Source organism: Halichoerus grypus, chromosome 10 (genome assembly GCF_964656455.1).
Source record: "Halichoerus grypus chromosome 10, mHalGry1.hap1.1, whole genome shotgun sequence".
Classification (NCBI taxonomy): Eukaryota; Metazoa; Chordata; class Mammalia; order Carnivora; family Phocidae; genus Halichoerus; species Halichoerus grypus.
In genome coordinates this window covers 25,484,080-25,508,952 of record NC_135721.1, presented here as the reverse complement: position 1 = coordinate 25,508,952, position 24,873 = coordinate 25,484,080, and the positions used below count along the sequence as shown (strand labels likewise).

Genomic DNA, 24,873 nt, shown 5'->3' with positions numbered 1-24,873 from the left:
CAGACGCTTAACAACTGAGCCACCCGGGCGCCCCTCTCTAGAATATATTTGTAGTATACATATCATGAAACTTAAAATTTTAACCAATTTTAACTGTACAGTTCTGTGGTATTAAGTACATTCACGTTCTTGAACAACCACCATCACCATCCACCTCCAGAACTTTTTTATCTTCCTTGACTGAAAGTCTGTACCCATTAAAAACTAGCTCCCCACCTACTTCTCTAAAACCTTTTCTCTTAGACATGTATATGTCTCTAAGTGCTTAGGCTGCTGAAGGGTTTTTGCCTTCCCTAATAGTGCTTCAAGTTCTGGATCTTTTCTTTCTTTAATTCCTAACTCCACCTCCATCTCCTTTACCCACACCCTTAACCCATCAAATCATATCATTCTGGGTGTCATTCTTACAGGTCCCTCCTCTATTCTGGGTGATATTGGAAGCAGGTGGCTTCTGTGACAGGCTAATTAGTTAGCTAATAAATAATCCCTGTCAGGTAACTTCATACCTTAAACGAGTTGGAAAGGGTGTGTCTTTTCAATGAGGCCACCAGAGAGTCTGTAGAATTAGAATCAGATGTTGGGGAGACATTTTTTAAGGTAGAGGCCTTTTAGCATCTTTCAAATCTTTAAGTAGGTAGCTGTCTGATTTGCCCACTTCTCAGGCCGGCCAATGAGAGCAGAGAAGGAGATGGGATATTTAATGAAGTAAGAACTGAGCTAAGCAGTAATTTGCCATTTGATTTGAGTTTCCTAGTGCCTTTTTTTTTTTTTTAAGATTTTATTTATTTATTAGAGAGAGATCATAAGCAGGGGAGAAGGGTAGAGGGAGAAGCAGGCTCCCCGCTGAGTAGGGAGCCTGACGTGGAGCTTGATCCCAGGACCCCGGGATCATGACCTGAGCCAAAGGCAGACGCTTAACCGACTGAGCCACCCAGGCGCCCCTTGAGTTGCCTAGTGCCTTATAGCCTCTACATGTAAATGAGAAAAATAAGCGTAAGAGAAGGGAGCTGACTCTTGGAAATTTAGCTGTAACAATGTACTTTCCAATGCAAGTAAAAAAGATATTACAAAATGAACAACTCAATAGGAGTAACTACTTTATTCTCAAAGTGTTTTTAAGAAGAATTTATGGAATAATCATTACATCCCTAATAAAAGATAACATTATCCCTGTTTTATAAAGCAGCAGATATATAAGGTTGTCGTAGTAAAGCAGCGAAAGGGTTGGAGACGGAAGAGGAGGAGTTGATGACGTGGGGAGAGAGTGTAGATGTTGGCACTGCCCCCTCCGGCTGTTCCTCCACCTGGAAGAGGTATAAAAAGCAGTCTACTTGTGCTTGAGTGATGAGAGCTGATGAGTGAGATCCAAACGTTCTCTGCCTTATTCTCTATCAGGTGATGAGACTGCTCTCTAGAGTCTCCATCTTTATAAGTGGTCCAGTGCACTGGTTTTGGAGTCAGACCTGCCCACCCTTTCCACTTGATAGATGGATGACCTGAGCAACTTAAAGTCTCTGAGCCTCAGTCTGCTCATCTGTCAAATGAGAGTCACTATAATACCAACCATATGAGTAGTTACTGTGCTAATCAGTAATTAAACTAATGCATATAAAGTAAGAAGTTCAACATTGACCTAATGTATGTGCTCAATGAATGGTACTGTTGTTTTCCTCTGTGGGTTTCCAAGAGAACCAGATAATAGATTTATCTTCCTTTTGAAAAAAAGCTTCCTCAGCTTGCAAAATAAGTAAAATTTATAAAAATAAAACCAGCTCAGTTCGTGTATAAGACCCTTCACAACGGATCCTCAACTTACCTTCCTTTCCACCTTCATCTTCTGCCATGCCTCTCTCCCTACATGAGGTTCCACCTCATGGACTTCTTGCCATTTCCCAAAAATGCCTTTGTATGTGCACTTCCTCTAGAATGTCCTTTACCTTCTCTTACAGTCCCTTTAAGACCTAACTTAAATATCTCCTCCAGGTCACATATTCTCCATATGCTCTCTCCTCTGTATCCCCATATGTAACTTAGATGTCTGCTTTAAGCCTCTCGTCTAGAGTGTTTTAAACTTTTTTTGACTATGACCCTCAGTTAAAAATACATTTTATCTCATGATTTAACATTAACACATACATACACATTAAAAAATTTCACAGAAAGTATCTTATGCTATGTGTGACACAATCTGTTATTTTCTATTCTTTCTGTCCTATTTCACTTAAAACAGATGCTGACTGCAACCCATTAAATTTGTTTCATGTTCCTCTAAATGAGGGGATACCCTGCAGCTTAGAAAAAACACTACTCTAATCCACATCCTGCCCAGGATGTCATCCTAGATCCAGGGCTTGTTTCCATGGTCACTTCTGGGTTTGACTCTCTGCTCCCATGTTCTGGATTTGGGTCTCCTTGCCTTCTGCAGTGGTTCCTTTCCCTCTCTTCCAAGTGATTTGGATGGGGAGAACAGTCACTTGTCAATTTTTACAAGAAGGCCCCGTATAATTGTGGATATAGCAAGTATACCGAGTGCTTGTGGGTAATAGTGAAGGATAATTGTGATAGTTCTGAGCAGCAGATTAGTAAAAGGTAATATTGGCACTTCCATGCTCTCAAAGAGAAGCTGAACCGTTTTTGCCAGTTTAGGCTGCAGCTGCCCATCAGTCGCCTTGCCCTCTCCATCTCCATCTCTTACAGTCCTCTATGACACTCTCACGGTCCCCAGTACCACGAGCCAATGTAGGGCATTGACATTCAATGATGGACATGTGTGATAGACGCCACAGTGAATTGAAGAAAGGGTAATGAGAGACAGATTCTCTAATTAAAGAAAGACTACCTGATGAGATGCAGGGAGAAAATGAGATGTGGATGTGAGGTGTGAAATTAGATACAGTAGTTGGGATATACTTTCCAGGTGAAAGTAACCCTGGGTTGTCCCTAAATTTCCACTTTTTCTGTGCCCATACTCAGGATGCTGGGGAACATCACACAATTTGGCAGGTAGGTATGCTACAAATTCATAGTGACAAATTTCAACAAAAATATTTAGAACTGAATGGTAAGAAAATGCTATGTACCAAAATTTGTGGCATGCAGCCAAAGCAGGGCTTGAATAAAATTCTCATAGCCTGAAGTATTTATATTAGAGAAGCCTGAAGATTAATGTTTCTAATTTAAGAAGCCAGAAAAACATCAGAGTAAACCCCAGGATAGTAAACATAAGAAGATAAGTCAATGACACAGAAAATAAAAATACTCTAAACAAGAGTAATAAAGCTTGAAGTTGGTTCTTTAAAAAGAGTAACAAGATAAATAAAAGCCAAGGAAGACTGGGATACTTGGCTGGCTCAGTCTGTAGAGCATGTGATTCTTGACCTTGGGGTAGTAAGTTGAAGTCACACGTAGAGCTTTCTTTAAAAAAAAAAAAAAAGTCAAGCAAGACTGCTCAAGAAAAGATAGAGTGACATAAATAATTTCATTAGTCAAAATGGAGACAGGCACATGAATGTTTGTAGTAGCTTTATTCATTATCACCAAAACCTGGAAGCAATGGAGGTGTCCTTCAATAGGTGAATGGATAAACAAACTGTGGTACAGCCATAAATAGTATTCAGTGGTAAAAAGAAATGAGCTATGAAGCCATGAAAAGCCATAGAAGAAACTTAAATACATATTGCTAAGTGAAAGAAGCAAGTCTGAAAAGGTGACATAATGTATGAATCCAATTATATGACATTTTGGAAAAGGTAAAACTGTTGAGACAGTAAAAAGTTCAGTGACTGTACCCAAAGAAAACAAAAACACTAATTTGGACAGATAAATGCACCTCTATGTCTATTCCAGCATTATTTACAATAGCCAAGATATGGAAGCAACCTAAGTGTCTACTGATAGATGAATGAATAAAGATGTGGTATATATACACAGTAGAATATTACTTGGCTATAAAAAAGAATGACATCTTGCCATTTGCAATATGCTAACTGAAATAAGTCTGAGAAAGACAAATACTGTATGATCGAAAATCTGAAAAATAAAACAAATGAACAAACAACAACAAAAATAGAAACACGGTCATAAATATAGAGAACTGGTGGTTCTTACGAGAGGGGAGGAGGGTGGGAGGATGGGTGAAACGGGTGACAGGGCTTTAGAGGAACAAACTTCTAGTTATAAAATAAATAAGTTATGGGGATGAAAAGTACAGCATAGGGAATACAGTCAGTTACAGGTGACAAACAGTAACCACTCTCATCACGATGAGCACTGCATAATGTATATAGTTGTCAAATCACCATGTGTACACCTGAAGCCAATATAATGTCAGCTATACTTCAATTTAGAAAAAAGTTCACGAGCTCAGGAAGAGGGGAGGAAGGGTTGAACAGGTACAGCATAGGGTATTTTTTTAGGACAGTTCAAATATTCTGCATGATACTGTAACTGTGCAGACATGACACTATTCATTTGTTGAACCCCACAGAACTTTATTGTGCAAAGAGTGAACCTTAGTATATGTAAACAATCATTTAGGGGGCGCTGGGCTGGCTCAGTCGGAAGAGCATGCGACTCTTGATCTCAGGGTCATGAGTTTGAGGCCCACATTGGGTGTAGAGATTATAAAAAAATTTTCATTCCCACCCGTCATCCTCCAAAGAATAGAGAGGGGCTAGAAACTGAGTTAACAATTAATCATGCCTATGTGACGAAGCCTCCACAAAATCCCAACAGCACAGGGTTAAGGGAGATTCCAGGTTGGCAGACAAATCCACGCAGGGAGGGTGGCACACCCCAAACTCCATGGGGACAGAAGCTCCTGTGCTCGGGATCCTCCCAGACCTCACCCTAGGTAACTCTTCATCTGGCTGTTCATCTGTATTCTTCAATAAACTGGCAAATGTGTTTCCTGGAGTTCTGTAGCTGCTCTAGCAAATTAATCAAACCTGAGGAGGGACACATGGGAACCTCCAATTTGTAGCTTAATCAGACAGAAGTTGTGGATAACCCGGGGACCTACCACTTGTGATTGGCACCTGAAGTGGGATGGAAGCAGTCTTGTGGGCCTGAGGCCTTAGCCTGTGGGATCGGACAAGATTTCCAGGTAGGCGGTGTTAGAATTGAGTTAACTTGTAGGACACACACCTGGTGTTGCACAGAACTGCACGGTGTGGGGAGTAACCTCCACACACCTGATGACCAGAAGTGTATGAAGTGTTCTGTATGCTCAGTAAAGGAGACACACGGGAGGGGAATGGGAGCTAGAATGAATGGAGTTTTTCTTACACGTGTACATACACATATTCTTTGCTCTGTCAGCTGAGAGGGCCTAGAAGCAATGACACCTAGGAAGAAATAAGCACTCACGATACCCAGATCTTGGATTCTAATACCATTCTCTAATAAAGGGAACCAGGGCATTTTGACAAAATGGCTAATTCTAGGACTAGGGCAGGAAATGTATAAGCCTAGAGCATCGTGTAGTGCCAGAAAATTAAGGAAGAGCTCAAAACAAAGAAATAAACAAAAGACACCGACAGTAATAGGAGGAAGTCAAAGTGACACAGAAACCAACTAAAAGAGCTCACAGTAAAGCTGAACAACTGGAACAATAAAATAAAGTAGCATTGGATTATATCCCAAAGCATAAAATAAATATCCATGAATCCATACTGATATAAATAAATTATTGAATAAATGAATAAACGGGGGAGATAAATCTCCCATGCAAAGCTGCAAATAATTATGTAGATAACTTTGCCCACAAAAAAGTGGAGCCTAACTCCGACTACCTAAGTGTAGGTCAACATTAGCAGTTATAGATCGTGTTGACAGTATGTACCCTGGACATATAAGGAAAATGATACTTTACACTTCTGTAATCTTCCTCTCACTACTGCAAAACCCCAATCTAATCATGAGAAAAACATCAGACAAGTCCTACAAAATACCTGACCAGTACTCCTCAAAACTGTCAAGGGAATCAAAAACAAGGAGAATCTGAGAAATTGTCACAAGACAAGAGGTTCTGTGAGGAACGTAAGGAGACATGATGATTAAATGTAATGTGATATCTTGGATGGGATCCTGGAACAAAAAAGGGATACTGGTAAAAACTAAAGAAATCTCAATACACTATAGACTTAATAAGGTATAAATACTGGTTTATTAATTGCAATGAACATGCCATGCTAATGTAAGATGTTAATAATAGGAAAAGCTAAGTGTGGAGTGTATGGCAACTCTGTGTACTATGTTTGCAATTTTTCCTATAAATCTAAAACCGTTCTAAAAAAATAAAGTGTTTAAAACATCAAAGGCAAGGGTGCCTGGGTCGTGCAATTGGGTTAATCATCTGACTCTTGGTTTTGGCTCAGGTCATGATCTTAACGTTAGGGATCTTAGGGATGGAGGCCTGCCTGCATCAGGCTCTGAGCTCAGCATGGAGTCTGCTTGAGACTCTCTCCTCCCTGCCTCTCCCACCTGCTCTCTCTCAAGTAAATAAATAAATCTTTTTACAAAAATCAAAGGCAAAAAAGGAGTCATATTATAGATTAATCAGAAATTTAAAAGATATGGAAATCCTTCAACTGTGATACCAACAAATTTGAAATAGACAAAGAAGACATGTTTTTAGAAAAATATCATTTCCCAAACTGATTCAAGAATTAGGAGAAAACCAGGGAACCTGGATGGCTCAGTCAATTATGCGTCTGCCTTCGGCTCAGGTCATGATCTCAGGGTCCTGGGATGGAGCCCTGCTTTGGACTCCCTGTTCAGTGGGGAGTCTGCTTCTCTCCCTTTCTCTCTGCCCCTCCCCCTGTTCATGCTCTCTCTCTCTAAAAAAAAAAAAAAAAAATTAAGGGGTGCCTGGGTGGCTCAGTCGTTAAGCGTCTGCCTTTGGCTCAGGTCATGATCCCAGGGTCCTGGGATAGAGCCCTGCATCGGGCTCCCTGCTTGGTGGGGAGCCTGCTTCTCTCTTCCATTCCCCCTGCTTGTGTTCCCTCTTTCGCTGTGTCTCTCTCTGTTAAATAAATAAATAAATAATCTTAAAAAAAAATTTAAAAAAATGCATCAAAGATATAAACATTAAGAGCTGAAACTATAAAAATTTTTGAAGAAAATCTAGGAGTAAATCTTCATGACTTCAGGTTAGGCAAAATCTTAGATATGACAAGCAAACACAAATAAGAAATAAGTTGGACTTCATCAAGAATACAAACTGTTGTACTTTAAAGGGCATCATCAAGAAAGTGAAAAAAGAACCCAGAGAATGGCAGAACAACTTTACATTATGGCAAGTCATGTATCTGATAAAAGACTACTGTCTAGAATAAAGAACTCTTACAACTCACTGATATAAAGATAAATAATTCAATTTTTTAAACAGGCAAAGGATCTGAATAGATATTTCTCCAGAGAATATATATAAACCATAAGACTCTTAATCATAGGAAACAAACTGAGGGTTGCTGGAGGGGAGAGAGGTGGTGGGATTGATGGACATTAAGGAGGGCATGTGATGTAATGAGCACTGGGTGTTATATAAGACTGATGAATCACTGAACTCTACCTCTGAAACTAATAATATATTATATGTTAATTAATTGAATTTAAATTAAAAAATAAAAATAAAATCACCTGCAAATATATATATTTATTTATATATATATACTTATGTAAATATATATAAACCGTCAATAAGCCAGAAAGGATGCTCAAAATCATTAGCTATCAGGGAAATGCAAATCAAAGCCATGATGAAACCCCTCTTCCCAACCACTAGGGATGTTTATAATAAAAAGGACAGATAATAATAAGTGTTAACAAGGGCTTGGACAAATTAGAACCCTCATATCCTGGTGGTTGGAGTATAAAATAATGCAGCGCTTAAAAAAAGATTGCAGCTTTAAATTCTTTGTTAAATTCCTTTGAGGTGGTAAAACCTGCTGCTAATAGAGAAAGAGAAAAGCTGCCCTTTAGGGAAGGAGTCTTTTTTTTTTTTTTAAGATTTTTTATTTATTTGGGAGAAAGACAGAGATAGCAAGAGAGAGCACAAGCAGGGAGGAGAGGGAGAAGCAGGCTCCCCACTGAGCAGGGAGCCTGATGCAGGACTCGATCCCAGGACCCTGAGATCATGACCCAAGCTGAAGGCAGATGCCCAACCGACTGAGCCCCCCAGGTGCCCCAGGAAGGAGTCTTACATAGAGACAGGAGAAGTGGCTGAGTGCATGCAATGCTAGGAAGCACATGGAAAAGAGGCGGAAGCTGAAAGGATGTGAACATGAGGTCCGAGAGAGCAGGGAGAAAGCTGCTTACAAGGAATAAAGATGCGCTCCTTATGGGAAGGAGGAAGAGAGGAGAAAGTGAGGCCCTAGGTATGAGTTAGGCTGGGCACAGGCTTAAGCTGGTATAACAGGAGACCCCCCCATGCCATACAGAAAACAGAACTTTATTTCCCTCTTCTGTAACAGTCCAGAAATGAGCCGTCCAAGCAGGTGGGTGTTGTTCTGTGCAAGCTTTCACACCCAGAAACCTACTTTTTGGACCCCTCCATTCCTTAGGCTATTGTCTTGGACTTCATGGCTAGGATATCCACCTTCCCTTTGCAGGAGTGCCCTATTCTGTAAGGAATGGAGAAGTTCCATTAGGGAGCATTAAAAAAAAGACAACCCCCAAAACCCAAGTCTTGAGATACTGAGAGTCTCACTTACTCAAGTTTACAGTTAGGAACATTCCATACCCAAGAAACAATAGTTAGTGTTTGCTTCTCAAGAAGAGGAAATGAGGGGCACCTGGGTGGCTCAGTCATTAAGCATCTGCCTTTGGCTCAGGTCATGATCCCAGGGTCCTGGGTTTGAGCCCCGCATCGGGCTCCCTGCTCAGCGGGGGGCCTGCTTCTCCCTCTCCCACTCCTCCCTGCTTGTGCTCTCTCTCTCGCTGTGTCTCTCTCTGTCAAATAAATAAATAAAAATCTTTAAAAAAAAAATTTAAAAAAAAAAAAGAAGAGGAAATGACCGGCGCGCCTGGGTGGCTCAGTCGTTGGGCGTCTGCCTTCGGCTCAGGTCATGATCCCAGTGTCCTGGGATTGAGCCCCGCATCGGGCTCCCTGCCCAGCAGGGAGTCTGCTTCTCCCTCTCCCACTCCCCCTGCTTGTGTTCCCTCTCTCGCTGTGTCTCTCTCTGTCAAATAAATAAATAAAATCTTTAAAAAAAAAAAAAGAAGAGGAAATGACCTAAGCTTGATGAAGTCTGACTCTAGTTTTGAAAAACCGTGACAAATATTTAATAGCATCTCTTACACCTCAATTTTATTTTATTTTTTTATTTTTTTATTTTTTTTAAATTTTTTTAAAGATTTTATTTATTTATTTGACAGAGAGAGAGATAGCAAGAGCAGGAACACAAGCAGGGGGAGTGAGAGAGGGAGAAGCAGGTTTCCCGCCGAGCAGGGAGCCCGATGCGGGGCTCGATCCCAGGACCCTGGGATCACGACCTGAGCTGAAGGCAGATGCTTAACGACTGAGCCACCCAGGTACCCTCTCTTACACCTCAATTTTAAAGCAATCTTCCATTTCCTGGAAGAATCAGGAAAAGTGAAAAAATACAGTATTCATTTGTATTGGGTTTGCTATACTGCTACTAATTACTATCTATCAGACTGCCTTACACTTATATACACAAATATATATGCCTTACAGTTATATACACAAAATATAACTTGTAAAAATAAGGGAGCAGATTCACAATCATTGCCCTACCTATAGAGAATTCTAATTTCTTTCTGAAGCAAAGCACTGGTCCAAACATAGGCATTTCTCTTAAAAAACTGTTTCACTTCCAACTCACATACTTACTTCTATTTGTTAACCCAGGTGCATTTTTTTAAAAGAACCCTCTAAAAAACTTACAGCAGTTGGATTTGGTGGAAAATTGTGTGAGCAGTGACTGATGGCTTGCCTTCATGAATGTATTTCAGAATCTTAAGCAATTAGGTTTTTTGGACTTCAGTACTACAAGATTTTTGCCTGGTGCAGCATTTGTCAGGAAAATTAGCCACGTGTTATCAAAGTTAACTTTTGTGCAAGAAGCTAGGCTTGTTGGGTGGCAGTTTGATGATGATGATATTAGTGTTATTAAAGGTGCTTTTAAACTAGTAACTTAAATAAAGGCCACCCTGAGCCCATGAATGCTCTGGGGACCCCATTACTTTCAGTGTGGTAACTTAATAATCTTTGCTCATCCAGTGCAAGAGTCTGAAAGTATGTGGCAATCCATTATATAACCTAAAAATTATCCTTTCTCAACAGTGTCTGCCTAACTTGCCCTTTCCAAACTTTCTCTTCCTTTCCTGATATCTGGATGATGTGTGACACCTTGACCTCTAGCTGGTCTCTTCCATGGAAATTTACTTCCTTAGTTTCATCATTCAAAAAAAAAAAAAAGGAGAAGGATGCCAGGAAAATGAGACCAAAGAAGAGGAGGAAGTGAGAGGGAGTTTCATCTGATAACATGTGCAGTAGTTCTGTGTCTTATCACAGGTATGATTACCTGGTACTTGAAGGGATCTTTTGTTTATCCTTGTGTTCCCTTTGGTCTCAAGAATTGGTCACAAAAATTGATATACTGTGTGCACATTTACTTAGTACAGTGCATGGCATGTACTGGATGCTCAACAAGTATTTGCTGAATTAAATTAAATGACCAACAGATAGCTATTGAATAAGGAAACAAGCCAAAATTATTTAAGATCAGAGAGAAAACTCCATGTATGTTCTTTATTCAAACAGTGTGGTTCAAACAATTTGGAATGTAAAAAGCATTTCCTTATATAAGAAGCAGATAGACTCCCAAAAAGATCAGCATACTTTAGTCAAGCAAAAAATTGGCAGTTTACGAGCAGCTAAATCAGAGGCTTGAAATTCAGGACCTCTCCATTTGCTGATACACATATGTAATTCTAACTGTATCTTCAGAGATTAAGGAAGAAAGAAAAATGTAGCCCATTCTTTCGTACCCTACGAATCTAAGGGTACCCTGTCCTAAACTTTTCTCCAACACCCCCCAAAATAATCCTTCCCCACAAAGAAAGAAGTCTAAGAAAAATCTGTTTGATCTTAACAGATTTAAGTCAAGGCAAGTCTGAAATAAACAAGAACCTAAATGCTGTTACCTGCAGTTCACCTTCTATTCTCATGGCACCTCAAATTAATGGCTTGGGTGTTGGTATAGGTAACACTTGGCCTGTGTGCTGAGGTAGTCACTGGAAGGACATTCTGGGCACAATACTGTTTAGCAAGTGGGCATAATCTGTAGATTTAGTCATAAAATTTTAGAACTGACAGTTTACAGATCAACTAATTCATTCCCCACCCTAACTTTACAGATGATAAAGCTTAGAGAAGTTAAATGACTTGCCCATGGTAACCAAACTACTTACAGAGTGGCAGCATCAGGCTCAGAATCCAAATCTCTTGACTTCTAGCCCAGCGTTTTTTCTGTTACAGTATGTTACAGTATGGTATTTTCTCAGACAGGGTTAATTACACTCCATGGAACTTGCTCTTAATCACAAGCCATGGGCCAAGTAGTCAATTCAAACTTCTTTCTTTGTTTAGCTTGACGTGACACTGGCAAGATTTACTAGTAAGAATACTGCCTCTAGGCCTATGTTGGCCAAGTTTCTTGTTTTTATATCCAGATGCTGGCCAGAGCTCGGCAAATAAGACATCGTTATATAATAATGCATGGACCAATGTCACCTGCAGCATTTGGCATTGGTGAATTTCAGCAAGTAGAGCCAATTCCTTTAGAACCCACAGGAAATTTCTTAAATAGTGTAGGTGGGTATCAAAGCACCTTTGTTGGGACAACTATACAAGTGTTGCCTCTGAAGAGGTGTTGAGGAAATAGGCATTTAACATCATGCAGAATTGTGTTCAGTACCTGCACACTTTAAAAATCCCATGAGAATGGAAAAGACATGCAAAGGGTGGCAGCGCAGACCTCTTAATCATCACTCAGTACATGGCAGTTCTTCAGATTTCATGGGCAGTCGACCCACTTGGATGAGGTCAACGGAGGAAAAATCACCCTGTAATAGTGGACCAATGATAGGTATACTAATAGTTGGAGGACGTAAGACAAAGGACAAGGAATTGGTTGCCTTCGTACATTTTATGAAGTTTCATTTTCCCCAGCAGTCAAGGTAGTGTGCGCTCTATTTCTTCAGCAGGTCAAATGCCTGAACAGGGTTGCAGATGTTAAAGACAATGACCAACTCCTCACCATGCAAAAGCTGGGACATGGTCACTTATTTATTACAGGATGACGACAGTTCTGCTTGACAGAGGTGGGTGGCTTCTTGGATGTTTGTGATTCCACTGTGAAATCCGATTTGGAAGTGTTGCTCATATTTTAAAAAGGATGAGTTGACTGAAGAAACTTGCAAATTCTTCAAAAACAAAAATCTTTTCTACATAGCTGGCTGATGGCTGGAAAAGTCCTAAATCTCCAGGAGTATTAGATTCCAGAGAAGTTGAATCCACTTTCAAAATACCTTTTTAAAACTCTAATTGTAAAACTCTTGATAAAAACAAAAAACAAAAAACACCTCAGGTAATTTTTGTCATTTGCTGCTTGTGATACTTTTTATATGTAATACTGGCTATGTTGGCAAGTCCTTAACATTTGCATTTGGAAAATAATAAAAAAATAAAATAATCCATGATTCTCACACTTCATCACAGTTAACAATTTATGATTTCGACAAAGCAAAACAAAGTAAGTTAGAAATTGCCTGTTACACATCTAACAATACTGTATTTTATAATCTAGGGTCTATTATGTTTTGGTAAAATTATATAATATAAACTCAAATTGTTTATGCAACTATCAAATCCCATATTACGCATGGAATTCCATATATTTTGTAATATATTTTATATTTTGTAATATATTTGATATATTTTGTTAATAAAATGAGAGATTAAAAAGTCAACTAATGAAAAGGTGACAAAAAGATAAATTCCATCATTATGTCAGTATTTGGGTTCTTGGTGTTTTTTGTTTGTTTTATTATGTCAGTATTTGATTAAATGTAAGAGAGAAAACTGGGATTCCTTCATTTCACATTACCAAAGGATTTGGTATTCATTTAAGCAAAATAAAACACTTTCAGGACAACGGACTCTTTATAAATGTACTGAAATCTTTTAATGAGAAAAACTATAAAAAACGAATAATTAAAAACTTCAAATTATGCTAGATAGCAGAATATGTTCTAAAATTTCTGATAAAAAATTCTGCTTTCCTTTTGCAAGACATAAATCAAGAGGACCTCAAAGAAAAATGTAGCAATTAAGTTTGGAAAAGCTATAAAAGAGACTTTTACTTTTGAAATGGACATTTTTTTCCTTTCCTAAAATGTATACCATTATTCAAGAAGCATATGTTTATAAATTTCATTGAAGAAAATACTATACTTTTAATAATGTGACAGATCTGCTCCATCGAGTGGTTCTCTTATTGTAAAGATGATGTCTATCACACTGCAGTCAACTACGAAACCAAAAATAGCAAAATTCAAATTTAGAGAAACACGCTTTCTATAGGAAGCCTATTTAAACCTTAGGACATTTAGAAGGTTCTCAACAGCCCCAAATACATTTTACAAAAATATAGCTTCATCAGTTTCATGTAATGTGAACAAACCCACTATTCTCTAACATTTAGAGTAAATGATTGAACAGTCAATGCACAGTTGGATTACTAAATAAATTGGAAGTCAAGAAGTCAATATTCCTCATAAAAATAAATTAATTTACAGTACATCATGGTCTTGGTTGTCTATTGTTAGTTCCATATCTACTTGGCATATTTGTAAAACCAGTCCTGAATCCTGGGGTTGCTCCAATTCCTGGAACTCCAAGTCCTTGATTAAGCATGCTACTATAAGGTGTGTGTCCATGATTAAGACCCAAACCATAAGGTCTTGTTTGGGTGTTTAGCAGAATAACTGGGTTCACGTTTTTCCCAGGGGTGTTAAATGAAAATTCTGGAGGTGGACTACTAGGTTTAGCTGGAGTCGATGTGACAGGGTTTGAATCATCAGTACCCTTTAAAGGAGGCATTGGAATTATGTGATGATCTGAAAAGTTTAGGACATTGGCTGCAACAGGCCCAGACAGTAAGGCAGGTCTAATCCAATCATCCTTGAAAATCTGAACAGTCAAGGTAGACACTAGAGTGTACAGCCTGTTGGTCACATGAGCAAGAACCATTTGTTCGTTTGCATCTCGTCGAATTCTTACATGAACTGATCCAGCCTAAAATGGGCAAAATCATAGGAAAGAGATCCTTAAAATTATACCACTGAAAATTCCATTAGAAATAAACATTTATGATTTGGCTGTAACTGTACTTGGTATTTTTCTTTATTTTTAATTTTTTAAAAGAGATTTTATTTATTTATTTGAGAGAGCGAGCGAGCGAGCACGAGCGGGGTGAGAGGCAGAGTGAGAAGCAGACTCCCTGCCAAGGAGGGAGCCCGATGCAGGGCTCGATCCAGGGACCTGGGATCATGACCCAAGCTAAAGGCAGACACCTAACCGACTGAGCCACCCAGGCACCCCTTGATATTTTCTTTAAAACAAGAGCAAGTATAATGTCTCGATATTCCTTAAAGATTACTCAGTAGTGATTATCAATGTGAAGAGCTAATGAAGTTCTTTATGACTCTTTAAATAAAATGGAACTTTTAAAAATATATAAAAAAGAGAAATACATACAGGAGGAAGACAGGCATGTTATAACCTAAGGCAGAATATAAAGTATATAGAAAATGCAGTGGAAGGATAGAAAAGGTAGCTACTAATTCAAATTGAGGAAGACTTCAAAAGAAGATGGCATTTGATCTAGGGTTGATGGTTAAATGTAATTTCAAAAGGTGGAGACAGGCATTCTAAGCTGAGGGAAGAGCAATTAAAATGCATGGCATATATGGATAAGAATAAGCAATATTACTACGAATAAAAAAGTACAAATATTACAGGGGGCAGAAAAAGAATGAAAGAGAAAAACAAGAAAGAAGGAAAGAGGAAAGAAAGAATATAGAAGGAAAGAAAGATAAGCAGGCAGTAAGGTTAAAAGAAAGGCTAGCAGAGGACTCTCAAAATCATGATGAGTTTGAATAGCAAGAATCAAGCAGAAGTAAAATAATCAAAGTTCAGAAAAATTATAGGTCTGAATGACTGGTAATTAGGTAGGAAATGACTGCAAGTCTAGGTTGGAAATGACTGCAAGTCTAGGTTAGAAATGAAGAGGGCTGAGACAGGACAAATATAGTGGGATCAGAGAGGGACAGATGGGTTGATAATATCCCATGGGTTAGATGTGCGGGGACTTGATACCCAACGGGATGTAGTGGATGAGGGAGATGGACTGACTAATCCAAGATGACCTCAAGGTTTCTAGCCTGGTATACTAAGAGGACAGAGAACCCCAGGCATTACAATGATGGCTAGAAGTCCCTTTAGTGAAAAGACATTTATCATACATTATGTTTTTATTTTTACATATATTTTTAAGATTTTATTTATTTGAGAGAGAGAAAGCATGAGCAGGAGGGAAGGGTAGAGGGAGAAGCAGACTTCCCGCTCAGCAGGGAGCCCAATGTGGGGCTTGATCCCAGGACCCTGGGATCATGACCTGAGCCGAAGGCAGAGGCTTAACCAACTGAGCCACTCAGGTGCCCCCTACGTTATGGTTTTTTTTTTTTTTTTAATATTTCATTTATTTATTTGAGAGAGAGAATGAGATAGAGAGAGCATGAGAGGGGGGAGGGTCAGAGGGAGAAGCAGACTCCCTGCTGAGCAGGGAGCCCGATGCGGGACTCAATCCCGGGACTCCAGGATCATGACTGAGCTGAAGGCAGTCGCTTAACCAACTGAGCCACCCAGGCACCCTACATTATGATTTTAAAGTAGATAATAAAACAGTAGGTACAACAAGGATCCTATTTTGTTTAAAACACACAGAGACAGAAAAATAGCTAAGAGTAATAGCACTTATCTCTACAGGGTAGAATTATTAAAGGTTTTTATTCTCTTCTCTTGGACTTAGTTGTAAGTTTTAATTTTTCTAAGAATCAGGTACTATTTGCATAATAATAAAACTTAAGTAAAAATATATAGTAAATAAAATTAAATAAAATGCCCAGCAGACAGGCAACTGGGTGGCTCAGTCAGTTAAGTGTCCAACTCTTGGTTTTGGCTCAGGTCATGATCTCAGGGCCATGAGATCGAAGCCCGCATCAGGCGCTGTGCTGAGCATGGAACCTGCTTAGGATTCTCTCCTTCTCCCTCTGGCCCTCCCCTCCCAACTTTCTCTTAAAAAAAAAAAAAAAAAATCCAGCAGATATGTAATGTTGATTTCTAGATAAACTCAGATTTTCAAACGAGAAAAAATTATACCAAAGAATAAACTGCACATAAATTTGCCAAGTAGTTGGTTTAGTTGCAATGTGTCTGAATCCAAGACTTTAGCAGTAGTGAGTTACTGTCAATCATAAGATGGAGAAAATATAATGCTTGAAGTTGACTTCTAGTCTGTTATTTTTATGTAAGACAAGCCACGTCTAGAAATGAAGTCATCTTTGATTTCTCCCTTTTCTTGGCAACTACCATCTCACAGTCATCACTAGACAAAACTATAAAAGACACTGTAACCTCTTTCTTTCTTTTTTTCTAAAGATTTTATTTATTTATTTGACAGCAAGAGACACAGTGAGAGAGGGAACACAGCAGGGGGGAGTGGGAGAGGGAGAAGCAGGCCTCCTGCCGAGCAGGGAGCCCGATGCGGGGCTCGATCCCAGGACCCCGGGATCATGACCTGAGCCGAAGGCAGACGCTTAACGACTGAGCCACCCAGGCGCCCTGACACTGTAACCTCTTTCAGTCGGCTATGGAAATTAAAGCAATTAAAATAAGTGAAAACCATTTCTGTGCAGGAGCTTGAACAAAGTCCGCTGTGACTATGGTGTTCGCATTAATTTATGGCTTTTGTGACAACTATTCTTGGCATCTCAAAAGCTTGTTTTATTTTGTCCTTGGTCTTAATTAGGCACTACATGGGTGCAGGGTTAGATGGCCACGTTCTGAACAGCTGGGTGACTGCATTCTTTGTGTTTATAAGCTACCCAACTAAAGAAACACTTATCTACTATTTATTAAGATTAGTAAAATTAAAAGAATAATTGAAAATGAACTACAGGGGCGCCTGGGTGGCTCAGTTGGTTAAGCGACTGCCTTCGGCTCAGGTCATGATCCTGGAGTCCCGGGATCGAGTCCCACATCGGGCTCCCTGCTCAGCTGGGGGTCTGCTTCTCCCTCTGACCCTCTTCCCTCTCGTGCTCTCTGTCTCTCATTCTCTCTCTCTCAAATAAATAAAATCTTTAAAAAAAAAAAAGAAAAGAAAATGAACTACATTCGGGGGTGCCTGGGTGGTGCAGTTAGTTGAGCCTCTGATTCTTGGTTTTGGATCAGGTTGTGATCTCAGAATTGTGAGAGCAAGCCCCGTGTCAGGGCTACTACCTCCCTCTCAAAGAAATAAATAAATCTTTAAAAAAATGAACTACATTCCTTCAGGAATGTAAATTGGTATAGCCATTTTTGGAAAGTGATTGGCTATATCAAAAGCTATAAAAAAAAATGTGAATGTCCCTTTTTTAAAAAAGATTTTCTTTTTAAGTAATCTCTACACCCAAACTGGGGCTCGCACCCACAACCCCAAGATCAAGAGTCGCATACTCTACCAACTGAGCCAGCCAGGCACCCCAATATGAATATCCTTTGACTCACAAAAACAACTTCTAAAAATTAATCTTAAGGAATAATCACAAGTTTGTGCAAAGATTATTCCACAAAAATGTTCATCCCAGCTTTTTTTTAATTTTAATTTTTTTTAAAAGATTTTATTTATTTATTTGACAGAGAGAGACACAGAGAGAGAGGGAACACAAGCAGGGGGAGTGGGAGAGGGAGAAGCAGGCTTCCCGCTGAGCTGGGAGCCCAACGCGGGGCTCGATCCCAGGACCCTGGGACCATGACCTGAGCCGAAGGCAGACCCTTAATGACTGAGCAACCCAAGCGCCCCATCCCAGCAATTTTTATATGGGAAAAATGGAATACCACTTTGTCCATTGGGGACTGATTAAATAAATGATGGCATATTCATATAATGTAAAATTGCAGCCATTAAAAATTATTTTGGGATTCCTGAAAGATAGCAGTGGTAGTGGCACTTTTTTGAAATGCCCCAAATATCTCCAGAAAAACAGAGAAACTAAGATATTAAGTCCAAAAACCTATGGACAACATCTATAAAAAAACTAGATAACATGGTTCCCTAAGGAACCCTAATCACAAGGTGTAAGACCTGCAAGGTATCAGCATCTGTGGAGGAGGAAGTGACAGGATATCCAACTGACCTAAAAACCTCAAAGCAGCTAACCTGTACTTAATGGAAATCTAGGACAACAAATTTGAGAAAGGCAGCTGGGAAACTGGGAGGGGTTCTACACGTTTCAATAGTGGATGAGTACACTGAGTCTGCGATAAGAAGAGATGGAGCAGCCTAAGCCCTGTGAGCCCCGCAAAGTAACCAAGCAAAGCTCCCTTCTATTATAAAGCACCACGTTAAGAACAATTGTGTCTGAGTCTATGAACCCAAATTGAGCAACACAGCAGAAACAAAAGACAAAGAATCCAAACTAAGCAACACAGTAGAAACAAAAGATAAAGAAGTTCAAATACAAATGGGAGGAAAAGAACCAGGAGAAAGTATTTTCACTTCACAGACTCATCAAAAGAGGGAGCTTTAGAACCATAAATTCAAACACACTACCCTAAACCACTCCTTATTTTAAAGTTCAGCCATCAGAAAGGATGAATACCTACCATTTACATCGACGTGGATGGAATGGAGGGTACTATGCTAAGTGAAATAAGTCAGTCAGAGAAAGACAATCATCATATGGTTTCACTCATACGTGGAACATAAGAAATAGCTCAGAGGATCATAGGGGAAGGGAGGGAAAACTGAACAGGAAGAAATCAGAGAGGGAGACAAACCATGAGAGACTCTTGACTCTGGGAAACAAACTGAGGGTTGTAGAAAGGGGAGGTGGGTGGGGGGATGGGGTAACCAGGTGATGGACATTGAGGAGGGCATGTGTGGTGATGAGCACTGGGTGTTATATGCAACTGAGGAATCACTGAACACTACATCTTAAACTAATGATGTAGTATATGTTGGCTAACTGAATTTAAATAAAAAAATAAAGTTCAGGAATACAATTTTGCATAAAAAGGAGCAACAGAAAAGAACTGAATCCAAATCGCACACAAAGTTAGTATAAGAAAAAAAGAGAACAGATTATAAAAGATCGCCAGAAAGATTTACCTACAAAACGAGTAAGAACTATAACCTACTTTTTCAAAACAAGCTGAAAGACATGAAACAAGAACAACATAAATCAGCACTAGAAGACCTCAGAAATGTGTGTGCCTGGGTGGCTCAGTCAGTTAAGCATACAACTCTTGATTTCAGTTCAGGTCTTGATCTCAGGGTCGTGAGTTCAAGCCCTGCATTGGGCTCCACTCTGAGCGTGGCACCTACTTAAAAAAAAAAATAAAGAAAACCTCAGAAATGAGATGACAGTGAGAAATACAAGAAAAAACAATCACTTCAGAAATGAAGACCAAACTAGAAGGAATACAAAAGCAAATAAACATACAGGTCTACTATAAGAGAAATAAAAGGTGAAGAGAAGGAAAGTTTTAAAAATCAAAGGAAATGAAGAGTAAGAAACTGAAAGAAAGTAACAAATATGAAAGAAAGGCAAAGATCCAACATGCTTATAATAGGAGTTACCAGAGAAGACAATAAAGAAAGAGAACAAAATAAATATTAATAATTAAAGGAAACTTCCCTGAAAGTTAATTTTTTTTTTTTGAAATAAAATTATTGAAAGAATATACTGCATACCTGGAGTAACTAACCCAGAAAGACCAACACCAAGACATAGTCTAGTGAAATTACGGACTAAAAAAAAAACAAAACAAAAACCTTTGGGCATTTAGGCAAAACTCAAGTCACATTTAAGAGAAAAAAAAAACAAAACTGACCAGAACAGTAATATTTAGTGACATAGAAAAACTGTTCATGATATATTATGTGAAAAGAGCAAATTATAAACAGCATGATCTCATTTTCTAAGGAGAGTAAATATATGAGTATAAATAAGAAGATGTCATGGCAGGTTTCTCTACATGAAAGGATTATGGTGATTAAAAAAAGTTTTTTCTGAGTACTTTTCTGTGTTTTCCTCATCATTCCTGACACAGGAATGAAACCATGCCATAACAGTCTCTCTGGTAATAGGTCCAAAGTGGATTTGTGAAAATTAATAAAAGGAAACCTTACTAAAATGGGAGTCGGGAGGCCAAGGGAGGGCCTTTGAGGCCCTACTGCCCCTAGTCAACTGCACACTCAACAGGAAGAGAGGTCGAGTCCATACTACTTTAGCTACTACTTTATTACATCAGCAGGAGAAAGGAGACTTTCTTTCTTCCCCCACAACAGCCCAGCCAATTAGAGACTGTCACAGCTCAGCAATGAGAGCCACTACACTTGGAACTCCCAGTTTCCTCCACTGGATTTTTCAGTTATAACAGTCCTTTCCACTTCCCCCTTTCCTTTATAAAAAAGCATTCCCCTCTTTTGTTCTCCAGACTTGCCTATGGTTTTGCTGTAGCTTGCTTGTCCCAAATTGGAATTCTCTGCTATTCCCAAATAAACCCATTTTTGCTAGTAAAATAACTGGTTTATTTTTAAGGTTAATATAAAAAATATGGAATTTTATGCTGAAGCAAGTTGTGTTATTGTAACTCTTGAACATATTCAGCAAAATCTCCAAAAGCAGAACTGCAATTAAAAAAAAATTGTACTATTTACTTTTTGGATATTTTCATATTCAGAAATGTGTGATTATAAATTTGTCTTATCTGGACAACCCAGTATTAAGATCATTAACAGCAGTTTGAAAGGAAAAAAAAAAAAAAGAAAAATATCCTTCAATTAATCTCAATTAAGTTACTGAATCCATCTACATTTTAGACTCTACTGAACAGAAATGGTAATCAAAGACTCTATAAAAAATTAAAAGAAATGCTTTTTTTAGTTTTAAAAATTATAAACTATGTTGTAAATTATCTAAATTAATATGGAAAACATACCAGTGAGCCAAAACCTAGGGTCCAAAAATGCTCATTTCGAACTTCTAAAACTCCATCCAGGGTAGATACCTAATCAAAAACAAAGAAATAGGGTTTGTATTTGACATATCCAACACAGTCACATTATGGACTTGATCTAAGCCTAGAAATGACATGGCCAAACCCTGCATTAGGACACTCATTAGCCAAGAGAAGTCCCAGACCACTCAAGACATCATTTCTACTTGTTCGGTAGTGAGCCAAGACCTTGTATTCTGTTTCTTGTCTGGCCCAATCCCTTCAAAATCAGGTCTTTACCACCTACCCCCAGCACCACCTTGTTCAGCAGTGTATGGTTCTTTTCATTTTGTCAATATATCATATATTTATATCCAGCACTTGTGGTATTAAGATTTTTCTCCCTTTTGAGGGGTCTCCTCTATCATTGCTTTCTCTGTATTCCCTTTTACCAAGTTTCTGCACAACACAGGCTGTTATTTGAATGTGGGCCAAAAGGAAATTCCAAGACCAGATATATCGTGTATGGCCCACTGGTACAATGACAGAGGCTTACTAGCGGAGAAAGCAGCCAGCTATATTGGTAAAAGTGTCCTTTGTGATACCAACAACCAATAGTTTGAAATACTCTCAAAATCCAAATAATTTGATTATCTATTCCTTCATTAGTAAAGAGGTGGATATTTATAAAAAACAAAATCTAAACTCACAGATCAGTATGTTACATGGTGAAGCGATCAATCAATATGTAAGTGGCCTTTGACTTAATCAAAATCCTGGGTTTGAATACAGACTCATAAAAACCGTAGCATTTACATAGCTAGTAGTATGGTCTCTAGACCATGACCTTGCCTTCCACATTTACTTCAAGCTTCCAGACTGAGCAATTCCTCAAATTTTTGTACTTCTGTCACTGTGTTGTATCTCCTACTGTGTTATTATAAACAACACAAACTCTCCTAAAATAAAATCTAGGTAGGGCTGAATAAAATATTACTTGCACCCACTCTTTCCATCCTCTAATTATAAATTAAAATTATTTTATTTACTATTCCTCCTTACCTCTCTGATAAGTTTGTCCAACTGACCAATAACATGGGGTGGTGTTGTCTGGAGAAAAAATAAAATAAAATATGAATAACCCAGGGAGATAAAAAAATATTTTTTTTGCGTAGTGGTCCTAACACTAACAGGTTGGCTTATACCAGACTTGGCTTTGTAGAACATGTGCCCAACATGATTTAGGGAAGAGAGGTTTCAGTTGGCTCCACTAGTGGGGCAATACCAAGAATCAACCCATATTACTTTTCATCTCACAAAGCAGCATTATCTCTAGACCCAAAGAACCCTTCAAGAATCAAACCACCAACTAAAAATCTTCTGTATATGGCATAGCACTATACAATTATTATCTTACTGTTATTACTGCTTCTGGAGCTGCAGCTAGTACCCCTAAGTTTTAGAAAAGACATGAGGGTAAGACAGAAGGAAAAGCAGTGTTTACAAACACATTCATCCCTGGGAAGCTACCTTTGTATTCAGGTGCTTGTCTACAGGTGTTATCCTACTGTTGAAATACATAGTAATTTGTCATTTTTAATTTTAAGTTTGAAATTTAAAAGTCTCACTAATTCAAGGACAGGAAATAAGAAAATAATTCACAACCAGATTACAAAATAGACAAAGCACATTTATTGGGGGAAAATCAATATGCAAAAAAAATTTCTAATTAACACTGTTAAACTAATTAACACTGTTTTCACTTGAGACATTAAAAGCAAGATATTTTTAGCTTATGATTTTGTCTTATAAATATGGGAAGATCTGTGCCTATTTCATGGGCCAACAGAATTTCATCTGCTTCTTACTATATACAGACTTCAGAGACTACTGTTTGACTTCATTTCTGATGGGAACTTCCAGTAGCTAAAAATTTCACAATCTGGTAGAAGAGTACATATAATTTTATAATCTGGTAGAAAACCATGGCTAATATTAAGCATGTGTATTGGAAGAAGACCCTTACCTGGAGTAATACTTTGCCACTGTACACGCTCATGGGATACATAGTGCCAAACGTCATCAGAGCAATGGCTATGGCAGAAGCAGTGTCTACAGCAAAAAAATTACTAAAAGGAAAAAACAATTCTAAATCTTAAATGTATGCCTCACTGGGCTACGTGCAATTCAATCTTCCAAAAAATTAATTATCTAAAGCAACAGGACTGTTCTATCAATACTGGCCACTACTGGTAACGGGAATGTCTCCAAAAAAAAAAAAAAAAAAAAGAAAAAAACCAACCAAACAAAAAACAACAACAAAACATTTTCAGAATCCTTTCTTGCCAAAGTTCAGTGGAAAATGATAATTTTTTTAAGCAGTATGTTAAATAATTATGTTAAGATGGTGAAGAAAAAAATGTGAATATTTTCCCACTATGTACTCTCAATCTACTTGCCAGGTAGAAAGATTTCACATATATTCACTTGTTGCAACAAATAAAAACCTTCAACTAGTAATTTCCGATACAGAGAAGACCAATGTACTTTATCAGTGATTCTGGCAATTTTCCTGTAAACACATTTCCAATTATTACTACTAAGAATTTTTGAAATTCCCTAGGAATTACACAATGTGAGATTCCACAGGAGTTCATTAGAGGAACACTGGCCACTAAAGTGCAACACTCATCAGCAGTTCAGGCTGTTCTATTAAGAAGACAGTCCAAAATGCCCATGTTTACAAGCTGTTTATGCCTCTTTTTTTATACTTTTTCCCCACACGTTGAGAACAGAAACATGAGGTAAGACATGGTCCCTACCTTTGAAATAGCAGGAGATACCCATGTAAAGAAAATAAATCAATTTGGGAACAAAGGAGAATTCCTACAGGGTATCATGGATGCATAGAGGAGTGAGCAACAAGCCTCCTGAGGAAGGGATAATCCAGAAGGGCTCAATATAAAAAGGTGACATCTGAGCTGACTCTTCCAAGATGAGTGAGCCAATGGGAGGAAGATATCACAGTCAGGGAAAGCAGCATGCGCAAGGGCATGAAAGTCCTGATACAGCACTAAAACCATGAGCAGGTAAGTACACGTGGCTGGATGGCCAGTAAGGGTGGCAGGGGCTTTATCATGCTAACAACTTTTATTTTCTTAAATAGGCAAAGAGGAAGATTTTGAAACAGGAAAATATTATGGTCAGACTTGCAATTTTGAATGATGAGGCTAGTAGCAAAATGGAAGGTAACTAGAGATGTGTGAGAACGATAGAAGACCAGAAGACTATTCTAATTAGACCAAGGAAATGATAAGGCCTCAATATCGGCAGCAGCAAGGGGAATGGGAAGGAGGAGACAAATTAAAAAGAAAGATGCAATCAGACTAGCTGACAAGACTGTTATTTACAGTAGCCAAGACATGGAAACAACCAAAGTATCCACTGACAGATGAAGGGATAAAAAGTGTGAGATACACACACCCACAGACATACACACACTGGAATATTATTCAGCCAAAACAGGAAGGAAAGCATGCATTTACAATAACATGATGGAGAAAGATGAATACTCTTACGAG

At 38.5% G+C, this 24,873-nt stretch overlaps 1 protein-coding gene across 4 annotated transcripts in view; it reads right to left on the bottom strand.

Annotated features, from left to right (window-relative positions):
• Nucleotides 1–10,740: 10,740 nt before the first annotated feature.
• Nucleotides 10,741–24,873, bottom strand: part of SLC30A6 (solute carrier family 30 member 6) — a 39,561-nt gene continuing 25,428 nt past the window's right edge. For all 4 annotated transcript variants that reach the window (XM_036119120.2, XM_036119121.2, XM_036119122.2 and 1 more), the window contains 4 exons: nt 23,319–23,421; nt 22,355–22,402; nt 21,296–21,364; nt 10,741–14,326 (listed from right to left, as the gene is read on the bottom strand). In XM_036119120.2, the coding sequence (XP_035975013.1) occupies nt 13,832–14,326; nt 21,296–21,364; nt 22,355–22,402; nt 23,319–23,421 (715 nt within the window). In that variant the 3' untranslated portion in view covers nt 10,741–13,831. The remainder of the gene's footprint in view (nt 14,327–21,295; nt 21,365–22,354; nt 22,403–23,318; nt 23,422–24,873) is intronic.